Source organism: Scomber japonicus, chromosome 14, assembly GCF_027409825.1.
Source record: "Scomber japonicus isolate fScoJap1 chromosome 14, fScoJap1.pri, whole genome shotgun sequence".
Classification (NCBI taxonomy): Eukaryota; Metazoa; Chordata; class Actinopteri; order Scombriformes; family Scombridae; genus Scomber; species Scomber japonicus.
The window spans coordinates 7,181,944-7,193,895 of NC_070591.1; the positions used below are offsets into that span (position 1 = coordinate 7,181,944).

The 11,952-nt window shown below is 41.7% G+C and overlaps 1 protein-coding gene across 2 annotated transcripts in view; it reads left to right on the forward strand.

The window, feature by feature from the left end:
- Positions 1–11,429, forward strand: part of LOC128372408 (dual specificity protein phosphatase 19-like) — a 25,780-nt gene extending 14,351 nt beyond the window's left edge. For both annotated transcript variants that reach the window (XM_053332443.1, XM_053332442.1), the window contains exons 4-5: positions 4,135–4,287; positions 11,191–11,429. In XM_053332443.1, coding sequence (XP_053188418.1) covers positions 4,135–4,287; positions 11,191–11,373 — 336 coding nt within the window. In that variant the 3' untranslated portion in view covers positions 11,374–11,429. The remainder of the gene's footprint in view (positions 1–4,134; positions 4,288–11,190) is intronic.
- The last annotated feature ends 523 nt before the right edge of the window (positions 11,430–11,952 follow it).

The window sequence follows — 11,952 nt, forward strand, 5'->3', positions numbered from 1 at the left end:
CGCCCCTGCTGCTGTAGAGGTATAAATACATTCAGCACACACTACTACTACTACAGTCTACAGTTAGCCAGTTAGCTGAGTTAGCCGCCAAGCTAGTTGCTGAGCTAGCCGCCGAGCTAGGAGCCGAGTTAGCAGCAGAAAGCTCTCAGACGTAGCGTCCATGTTTCTGGTAGAGGTGGTGACTTTGATTGACAGGTGACACTCGGTAGGGGGCGGGGCTTCAGCAGACTCGGCGGCCACGCCCACAGCGTTTGGTAGCAGAGAAAGAGGCTGATTTTTACCCAACTTTGAAGCCTAATTTCATATATTTGGCGATTTTATTTAATGATTCAAATTTGGCAGGGTGGTTAACAACACACTTTTCTGTGGTATGTCAAACTCAGAACACATATTTATTCTTACTTTACACAGACTTTAAATAAAGCTAAAATAGAGTAACCCTTAAATTTGGATTTAATAAAAAGCAGTCGCACACAGAAAAGTCTTCAGTCGTGCTTTTAGAGAACTGAGAGTTGGAGCAGACCTACAAACTGAACGCTACTTCTTCCATGTTTGGTTTTTGGGGACAGAAAGCAGACTCCAGACCACGATGGTTCATAACGTAGCAGCAGATCAGAAAGTATTTTTGACCCTAAACCATTCAATGCTTTAAAAACCAACAGTAGTATTTTATAGTCTAGGCTTTAACCTTCGTGTCGTCCTCCCGGGTCAAATTGACCCCGTCTGTTTTGACTTCCTTCCTTCCTTCCTTCCTTCCTCCCTCCCTTTCTTTCTACTGTCCTTCCTCCCTTCCTTCCTTCTTTCCTTCCTTCCTTTTTTTCCTCCTTTCTCCCTACCTTCCCTTCCTTCTTCCTCACTTCCTAACTTTCTTCCTTGACTCGAGAACAACAGGAAGCCAGTGTAAAGATCTTGCTTTTCAACATACTACAACTCTTCCTGTAGCTTTTGACCTTTTTTTGACTCCTCAACATCCAACAAAACTGTCATTTCCTCACTGACGAATCACCAGGATGAAGACGGATTTAACCAGTTTGTCTTCTGGCTGCCGCAACTCTGCTCAAATCTTCATCAAATCTGTCATCTGCTACTACCAAAGTCAGGCATTCCCCCCCTTTTTTGATTTCAGCGTGTGTACACCACAAATTACATCATTAATCATCATCAGTCATTCATCGGGTTGACTGACTGGTTCCTACATAATTTAATTTGAGGATGCACCTGCGAACATGGCGGAGGATAATCAGAAACATGGATCAGGTGTTCACTCGGCTCTATCGGACTCCTCCGGTTAGAGATGTTTGCAAACAGAAACATCATCATCCAAATACAACGTAATAAATATCCAACTACTTATTATTATATTTATTATACATTAGTTTAGTGAAATATGTCTGTGTTTAAGTTTAAGGAAGGAAGGAAGGAAGGAAGAAGGACAGAAGGAAGGGAGGAAGGAAAGAAGGAAGGACGGTAGGGGGGAAGGAAAGATGGAAGGAAGGAAGTAAGGGAGGGAAAGAAAGACAGAAGGAAGGGAGGAAGGAAAGAAAGAAGGAAGGTAGGGGGGAAGGAAAGATGGAAGGAAGGAAGGAAGGAAGGAAGGAAGGAAAGAAAGACAGAAGGAAGGAAGGAAGGAGGGAGGGAACAGAGGGAGGAAAGAAGGAAGGAAGGAAGGAGGGAGGGAAGGAAGAAAGACAGAAGGAAGGGAGGAAGGAAAGACAGAAGGAAGGAAGGAAGGAAGGAGGGAGGGACCAGAGGGAGGAAAAAAGGAAGGAAGGAAGGAGGGAGGGAACAGAGGGAGGAAAGAAGGAAGGAAGGAAGGAGAGATGGAAGGAAGGTAGGGGGGAAGGAAAGATGGAAGGAAGGAAAGAAGGAGGGAAGGAAAGAAAGACAGAAGGAAGGAAGGAGGGAGGGAACAGAGGGAGGAAAGAAGGAAGGAAGGAGGGAGGGAAGGAAAGAAGGACAGAAGGAAGGGAGGAAGGGGGGAAGGAAAGATGGAACGAAGGAAGGGAGGAAGGAAAGAAGGAAGGAAGGAGGGAAGGACGAAAGACAGAAGGAAGGGAGGAAGGAAAGAAGGAAGGGAGAAAGGAAAGAAAGAAGGAAGGAAGGAAGAAAGGAGGGAAGGAAAGAAAGACAGAAGGAAGGGAGGAAGGAAAGAAGGAAGGTAGGTAGGGAGGAAGGAAAGAAAGAAGGAAGGAAGGAAGGAAGGAAGGAAGGAAGGAAGGAAGGAAGGAAGGAAGGAAGGAAAGAAGGACAGAAGGAAGGAAGGGAGGAAGGAAAGAAGGTAGGGGGGAAGGAAAGATGGAAGGAAGGAAGGAAGGAAGGAGGGAAGGAGGGAAGGAAAGAAAGACAGAAGGAAGGGAGGAAGGAAACAAGTTGAATTTTGAGCTTCTGGCCGGGAGACATCAGATCAAATGCAGAATCATCTCAACCCCGTGCTGGTGGCCTTGGAAGTCTGAACCGCTCGGAGGAGAACGGACCGCACACACACGGACGGACTCGCTCGTCTCATCAGCTTCTTCTTCTTCTTTATTCAAACGGCATTATGCTGAATCAAAGCCCAACATTTCAGGGGCCAAAACCTTTCGGGCATAAGCTGGAACGCTGGGCTTTGATTCAGCATAATGTCGCTGAGGAAACAAGCGAGACTTCTCTTTCTCTCTCTCTTTCTCTCTTTCTCTCTCTCTCCTTCAAGAACAGACAACACTAAAATAAAATAAAAGATGAATAAACCTTTTAAGTTCCTATTAAGCCTCCTGTTGTCCTCGAGTCAAGGGAGGAAGGGAGGAAGAAGGAAGGAAGGAAGGAAAGGAGGGAGGAAGGAAGGAAGGAAGGAAGGAGGGAAGGAAAGGAGGACAGAAGGAAGGAAAGAAGGAAGGAAGGAAGGAAGGGAGGAAGGAAGGGAGGAAGAAGGAAGGAAGGAAGGGAGGAAGAAGGAAGGAAGGAAGGAAAGAAGGAAGGGAGGAAGGAAAGCAGGAAGGAAAGGGGGAAGGAAAGGAGTAAGGACGGAAAGAGAAAGGAAGGAAGGAAGGAAGGGAGTAAGGAGGGAGGGAGGAAGGAAATAAGGAAGCAAGGAAGGATGGAAAGAGGAGGGAGCAAAGAAAGAAGGGAGGAGGGGAAGAAGGAAGGAAGGAAGGAAAGAAGGAAACAGTAAAAAGAGAGATGGGGTCAGTTTGACCCGTGAGGACGACAGGAGGGTTAAATGTAACCAGCAGTTGGAAGGCAGGAAACATCTGTACGGTGCTAATATGTAGAGGAGGAGCCGGCGTCGCCCTCCGAGGTGAGTTAAATTTAAGTGAGAGTCGACAGATACTGCAAAATGAATTGGAGCCATCTGTCTTATTTCCTGTCCCCCCCGCTCTCTTCCCTCCCCTCTCTCTCCGTCATCCCTCTCTCTTTTTTTTATCACTCTTTGTCCTTCTGCCTCTTTTCTTTCTCTCTCTCTGAGTTAAATCCAGGTTGTGTCCTCCCGGGTCAAATTGACCCTGTCCGTTTTGACTGTTCCTTCCTTCCTTCCTTCCTCTGTCCTTTCCTTCTTCCCTCCTTTCCTTTCCTTCTTTCCTCCCTCCCTTCTTTCCTTTCCTTCCTTCCTTCCGTCCTTCCTTCCTCCTTATTTCTTCCTCTCTCCCTTCGTCCTTCCTTCCTTTCTCCCTTCTTCCTCCCTCCCTCCTTTCCTTCCCTTCTCTGTCCTTTCCTTCCTCCCTCCCTCCTTTCCTTTCCTTCCTTCCTTCCCTCCTGTCCTTCCTTCTTCTTCCCCCCCTTCCTCCCTTCTTTCCTCCGTCCTTCCTTCCTTTCTCCGTCCTTCCTGTCTCCCTCCGTCCTTCCTTCTTTTCTCCCTCCGTCCTTCCTTCCTTTCTCCTTTCCTTCCTTCTTCTTCCTTCCTTGACTCGAGGACAACAGGAGGGTTAAGTGAGAGTCGACAGATACAGCAAAATGAATTGGAGCCATCTGTCTTATTTTCTGTCCCCCCCCCGCTCTCTTTCCTCTTCATCTTCCCTCCCCTCTCTCTCCGTCATCCCTCTCCTCTCTCTTTTTTTTTATCACTCTTTGTCCTTCTGCCTCTTTTCTCTCTCTGAGTTAAATCCAGGTTGTGTCATGACGAGTTTTATGTCTCTATTATCTCTCTTTCTTCCTGTCAAGGTGTCTCATGTGCTAAATGTGGCCTACGGAGTCGCTAACCTGTTCCCGGATCAGCTGGTTTATAAGACGCTCCAGATCCTGGACCTCCCGGAGACAGACATCACTTCCTATTTCGGGGAATGCAGCGCCTTCATAGATGAGGCCCGAGAAAAGGTAGAAAACACAAATAGTGGAGTAAAATGTCATGATAATTAAAATACTTGATTAATTCACTTTTATCACTATTATCAGTAAAATGGGCTAAAATCTGTAAAAAAGAAGGGAGGAAGGGAGGAAGAAGGAAGCAAGGAAGGAAAGGAGGGAGAAAGGAAAGAAGGAAAGAGGGAAGGAGAGGAGGACAGAAGGAAAGGAGGAAGGAAAGAAAGACAGAAGGGAGGAAGGAGGGAGTGAAGGAAGGAAGGAAGGAAGGAAGGAGGGAAGGGAGGGAGGGAAGGGAGGAAGGAAGGAAGGAAGGAAAGGAGGGAGGAAGGATGGAAAGAAGGAAGGACGGAAGGAAAAGAGGACAGAAGGAAGGGAAGAAGGAAGGAAGGAAGGAAGGAAGGGAGGAAGAAGGAAGGAAGGAGGGAAGGGAGGGAGGGAGGAAAGAAGGGAGGGAGGGAGGAAAGAAGGAAGGCAGGAAGGCAGGAAGGAGGGAAGGACAGAAGGACAGAATGAAGGGAGGAAGAAGGAAGGAAGGAAAGAAGGAATGAAGGAAGGAAGGAAGGAAGGAAAGAAAGACAGAAGGAAGGAAGGAAGGAAGGAAGGAAAGAAGGAATGAATGAAGGAAGGAAGGAAGGAAAGAAAGACAGAAGGAAGGAAGGAAGGAAAGAAAGACAGAAGGAATGAAGGAAGGAAGGAAGGAAGGAAGGAAGGAAGGAAAGAAAAGGTACAAACACAAATACTGGAGTAAAATGTCATGATAATTAAAATACTTGATTAAAATCTGTAAAAAAAGAAATTATAGGTTCTGTATTATAAAGTATATCATTTAATTCATTTTATTGATGAATGTTTAATATATTATTTTAATTAATACACTTTGAGTCAGATTTTTTTAAGTGTAAGTATTTTAATGGTGCAGTTTCAGGTGCCGTTAATTTTAACTACTTTATGTACTGTTGGGTAGTTAAATTAAACCATATAATAATTAATCATAGTTTATTATGCTTATTATACGTTTTTAAAATGCGAGTAGTAGTACATACAGTTATCAGATATCAGATACATGTAGTGGAATAAAAAACTCCTCAGTGCCTTTAATTTAAAGAGGACATAATGAACATTTCCAGGTTTATATTAATATATTGATGTATTGATACAAAACTAAAGAGGCTGTATCACACATTTCTAGGTATATATTAATATTCTGCTGCTCTACTGGAATAACTTTGCATGATTTCCAGTTTAAAGCTCCTTATTAATCTTGTACTGGTCCTTTATGCAGCTCCTCAGTTCAGCCTATGTCTGAAACAGGCCGTTTTAGCTGCTGTCTCTTTAAGGCCAGCCTCGTAATGAGCCCTCTCTGCTCTGATCGGTGAGCTCATGGAAACTCTAGAGGCCTCTTTAATAAATAAAAGATGTTGGATTTTGCTCCTTTTTCTCGTCCTTTAATACCTTCACACACCTTCCAGAGGGAGGTACAGTAACCAACACACAGCTTCACTCTCACTGTAACCTACTAGCTATGCTGGTTGGGTAATGTCCATTAAACACATTGGCTGTGTTCGATCGAAACCGCATACTACATACTTCTATACTACACATTACATACTACATACTTCTATACTACATACTTCCATCCTACACACTAAAGGACCAGATAGTAAGCAGACCGTTTACACTGTAGTAAACTACACGATTACCCACAATGCATTTGGTTCCTACCCGAGCTGAAAGCTTCAGGCTGAAGCTGATTTCATTTTAGCTCTAACTCTGTAAATAAACCACTTTATCCACATTTCTAACCTTTTTAGGAAGAAAGTAAAGTAGCCCTTTAGGTCCACAATGTGACGCTAATTTGTCCAAATAACACCTGTTTTAGAACAGACCCAATGTCTTAAGGCATGCTGGGAACTCCACCCACCTATTCCCAGCACGCTCCAGTATACGTACCCTTCTCTCAAGGGTTAGGGTTAACCCCAGGCGGGGAGTGCCGGTCCTCTGAAATGAGGCCAACCAGGAAGTAACTTAGAGCTGCATTCTATCAAAAGGCCACCAGGGGGCGACCGTCTCTATACAAGTCAATGGAGAATTCACCAACTTCTCACTTGATTTCTAACCTCAGTAAACGTTTTCAAAATGTGTTTATGGTCTCAATCGCTAGTTTAAAGCCTTCTTCAATGCAGTATGATGTTCATTTGGGACATTTCGGCCTCCCTGATTTTATATGTGACGATAAAGCAGGGTATGCATTAGGGCGTGGCTACGTCCTGATTGACAGGTTGATTGACCAATGTCCTCGAGATCCAGCCCTCTCAACCATAGCAACCTCCCCGCTCCGCCCATGGCCCCGCCTCATGCCCATATAAGTAGAATCCGTGTTTTTATTTTTCCCAGCATGCACCAGAAATTTTCAAGATGGCGCTGTCTAGATTCGAAACTATTGGCTTCTGAGCAGCAGTCCACAAACCAATGAGTGACGTCACAGATGTTACGTCCATTTCTTTTATACAGTCTGTGGTTAACCCTCACACTCAATCACAGTATCCCTTCATAATTAGTCTCTACCACATTTCGGCTCAACAAATCATCATCAGTCACAGATAAACAGGAAGATTTATCCTTATTCATGAAGCTTTGAGGGAGCAGAGAGAGTAAATGCTTCAGTTTTAACACTAAAAAATGTGTAAATGTGACGGAGGTAACAGTAGTTTTTCAGTCAAGCACTCTACAAAAATGTGCCAAGTATTTACAGTGGGTATTTTTTACTGCTCTCAAATGTAAATCTGGGTATGTAAGGGTTAAACAGTAGAGGGAAATGACAGTTTTTAGATGGACCAGAGTAGGAATTGTGGAGAGAGAGAGAAAAGTTCAGCTCAACTTTTATCTGTAGCATGTCACACACATCATGCAGTCACGTGAAGTGTTGTGTGTCAGATTGTAGCTCCGTGTTCCCGTCTTCCTTTTTAAAATGACTTTAAATGTACATGATTGCCCGTTACTCTGTCGCCGGTAGCCTGAACACACCGTCGGAATCTACTTTCCTTCAGGAGGCTCATGTTCAAAATGCCTTCTTTTCTATCTGCAGGCCAGTTTTAAATGTAAGTATGCACACACAGCTATTCTGCTACCTCAGCGTGATGCATTCAAAGACATCTACGGCAGTCGGGTTATCTGTAATTCACCACAAAGGCAAGGTGGGTGGTCAGATAGCTATTAAAAGACCACGCTGGTGTCATTTAGAGAGTCAGAATTGCATCTGCTTACCCGTACTCTTCTTCAGCGATGCCACATGCTGCATGTAATCATTTTTTAAGGGATTATTTCCTTATTTCCTGATAGAGACTTGCATTCTTTCCCCCCGGGTCAAATTGACCCTGTCTGGTTCGACTGTTCCTTCTTTCCTCCCTTCATTCTTTCCTTTCCTTCTTTCCTTTCGTCTGTCCTTCTCTCTTTATTTCCTCCCTCCCTACTACCTTCCTTCTTTCCTCTGTCCTTTTTTTCCTTCCTTCCTTCCTCTCTTCCTCTTGTCCTTTCTCCCTCCCTCCCTCTTTCCTTCTCTCCTCCCTCCTACCTTCCTTCCTTTTCTTTTCTTTCCTTCCTTCCTCTCTCCTTTCCTTCCGTCTTCCTCCCTCCCTCCTTTCCTTTCCTTCCTTCCTCCCTCCATCCCTTCCTTCTCCCTTCCTCCCTCCTTTCTCTTTTCCTTTCTTGCTCCCTCCCTCCTACCTTCCTTCTCTCCTCCCTCCTAACTCCTTCCTTCCTTCCTCTCTCCCTTACTTCCTCCCTCCTTTCCTTCCTTCCTTCCTTCCTCCACCCCTTCCTTTCTTCTCCCTTCCTTCCTTCTTCCTCCCTTCCTTCCTTTTTCCCTTCCTCCTTCACTTCCTTTTTCCTCCCTTCCTCCTTTCCTCCCTCTCTCCTTTCCATCCTTTTTCCTCTCTTCCTTCCTTGACTCGAGGACAACAGGAGGGTTAAAAGACCACGCTGGTGTCATTTAGAAAGTCAAAATTGCATCTGCTTACCCGTACTCTTCTTCAGCGATGCCACATGCTGCATGTAATCATTTTTTAAGGGATTATTTCCTGACAGAGAGACTTGCATTTCTTCCAGTGGCGTGAGTGTGAGTGTGTGTGTGTGTGTGTGTGTGTGTGTGTGTGTGTGTGTGTGTGTGTGTGTGTGTGTGTGTGTGTGTGTGTGTGTGTGTGTGTGTGTGTGCGTGTGTCAGGAGATTGACCGTAAGCAGAACATAATGTGATGTGAGCACTGATATGAAAACACTCAGCTCGAGCGCAATGAAATAACAGCAAAACAAGAAACTCTGACAAAACCAAATTAAGTCTCCATGTTCGCTGTGATGGATTATCTAGCTCAGGCAATTTTCAGTCTGCAGAAGTTTTTCAGTTGTTTTTTTTTTTTTTTTTTTTTTTCTGAAAGAAGGAAAACAAGAGTTGATATGTGTAACTGTGGCGACTCTGCAGACACCAGCACAAATAATATGAAGGCGCACGGTCACATTGTTTGATTGATAGAAACTTATAAAAGACTGATATCATTCTCTCTATTAGTGTGGCCCCTCTGTTTGTTCTACATTTGATTGTTTTCACCCAGGAGAGAAGCCTGATTGGGTTATAATATGAGAGGAAAGCGCAAGATAACAGTGATAATATGTCAATAATAGCAACCAAAGCCCCTCTACGTGTGTGCAGCTGAAGCTAATTTCAATCTCCTGTCCCCTGATGGATATTGATTGACGTCTAAAATAAAAAAAAGTGCTTAGAGTTACTGTTTCTGCTCGGTTCCAGACAGAAAAGAGACTTTAATTCTGCGATGGGAGGCTCAACGTTGAATAAAAGAGACAAATGTGTCAATAGAGCCGAGCTTCAGAACTGAGCCGTGGGCCTGCACGCATTGTCTAAAAATGTGACTGGAATTTTAAAAAATTATTTCCAGCCAGGCACTCTAGGCAGTAAAATAATTACATCAACATTAATATTAATCATATCGCAAATTCTGACACAGTCGTGCAACTCCCACAACCACAGACAGATTTATTCCGTCTCAACTTGCTCTACATGCTCGAGTGTGACGCTGCTGTAGGTTAGAAACTCTGCCGTCGCATGTTAACATGGGACAATAAACTGTGATCGCAACAATCATTTATTTAGGAATGTGCTGCACTGAAGTACACTTTTGATGTGCTTGTACTTTACTTGAGTGTTTCCATTTGATGGTGCTTTATACTTTCCACTCCACTACATTTATGTGACAGCTTTAGTTACTTTTCAGATGATGGATAATATAACAAGCTTTTAAAGTAGAACATATTGTTAAAGATTAAACCAGTCTTTAAAAAAGCAGTGTGTAGTCTGGGTCACATTTCAGATGTCTATGAGTTGTTAACGGCTCCACTAAATAGTGATTTTTCCCTCTAAACTTCTCACATGGTTTCATTTCAATAAATGTTCAAATGATCCAATATTTCAGCAATATTTCTCCCATTAATCATCTCAGCAGCCCTCACATTTATCTGCTGACCCTTTGGAGGGGCCCCACCCCTAGGTTGGGAACCACTGGACTAAACTAGCTAACTGTATATAAAGTAGTGTAAACTAGCTAACTGTATAAAGTAGTATAAACTAGCTAACTGTATATAAAGTAGTATAAACTAGCTAACTGTATATAAAGTAGTATAAACTAGCTAACTGTGTATAAAGTAGTATAAACTAGCTAACTCTATATAAAGTAGTGTAAACTAGCTAACTGTATATAAAGTAGTATAAACTAGCTAACTGTATATAAAGTAGTATAAACTAGCTAACTGTATATAAAGTAGTATAAACTAGCTAACTGTATATAAAGTAGTGTAAACTAGCTAACTGTATATAAAGTAGTATAAACTAGCTAACTCTATATAAAGTAGTATAAACTAGCTAACTGTATATAAAGTAGTATAAACTAGCTAACTGTATTTAAAGTAGTGTAAACTAGCTAACTGTATATACAGCAGTGTAAACTAGCTAACTGTATATAAAGTAGTATAAACTAGCTAACTGTATATACAGTAGTATAAACTAGCTAACTGTATGTAAAGTAGTATAAACTAGCTAACTGTATATAAAGTAGTATAAACTAGCTAACTGTATATAAAGTAGTATAAACTAGCTAACTGTATTTAAAGTAGTGTAAACTAGCTAACTGTATATAAAGTAGTGTAAACTAGCTAACTGTATATAAGTAGTGTAAACTAGCTAACTGTATATAAAGTAGTATAAACTAGCTAACTGTATATAAAGTAGTATAAACTAGCTAACTGTATTTAAAGTAGTGTAAACTAGCTAACTGTATATACAGCAGTGTAAACTAGCTAACTGTGTATAAAGTAGTATAAACTAGCTAACTGTATATAAAGTAGTGTAAACTAGCTAACTGTATATAAAGTAGTGTAAACTAGCTAACTGTATATAAAGTAGTGTAAACTAGCTAACTGTATATGAAGTAGTATAAACTAGCTAACTGTATATAAAGTAGTGTAAACTAGCTAACTGTATATAAAGTAGTGTAAACTAGCTAACCGTATATAAAGTAGTGTAAACTAGCTAACTGTATATAAAGTAGTGTAAACTAGCTAACTGTATATGAAGTAGTATAAACTAGCTAACTGTATATGAAGTAGTATAAACTAGCTCCACCTCCAGCAGCTACAACAGTAACATGCTGCTCTAACACTGATGCTTCACTATTAATAATCTAATGATGTCATATATAATAATATATCACTACTTTTACTGTAATACTGCATACTACATCACTCATAATACTGCAGTACTTTTACTGTAATACTACATCACTCATAATACTGCAGTACTTATTCTTTTTTATGTACTGTATTGATGTCTGTGTTTCCTGTCTCTCTGTCTTCAGGACGGTGTGGTGCTGGTCCACTGTAACGCGGGCGTCTCACGTTCCTCCTCCATCGTGATTGGCTACCTGATGTTGAAGGAGGGGCTTTCATTTGATGATGCGTACGGCCAGGTGAAGCTGGCGAGGCCCTCAACTCGCCCCAACCCCGGCTTCTATCAACAACTACAGAACTACAAACCATAAGAGACTTTAAAAACAAGCCTTAAAAAAGTCCAGCACCCAAAGTCCAGCTCACTGAAGTTGCCAAAGTTGTAGAGACTGTGATGATGTTTTATTATTAAAGATGAAATGGATTATTTACAACTTATAATTTTCCTATTTGTGTCAGAATTTGGGATTTTTCCTCTTTTTTTTTGCAATAAATGCGATTACATAGTCTTTTTTACTGTGTGTTTTATTTTTAACCATTAATGTCTTCTTTCTAAAATATAGTTGTTATCCTTGCTGTTGTTCTCCTGTCGACTGAGCAACTCAAGTCAATTAATGACCGTTAATTAAACATAAAGTATAAAGTATCACCCAATTCTGTGTTAGACCATTTTAGCCGACTTCATTCCAACTTATTACCACAAGTTTTACACATATTTATGGACAATATGCCTCATTTAAATTAAGTTATACCTCATTTTAGGGTTAAAAAAAGCAGAAATTATGAATTATTTTAACCAAATTTAAGAGGAAATTCAGGAAAGTATTTTGATGAATTATCACAAAGTGGTACATGTCAAAGTTTAGTCATAATACAGAGTTTAAACCATTTCA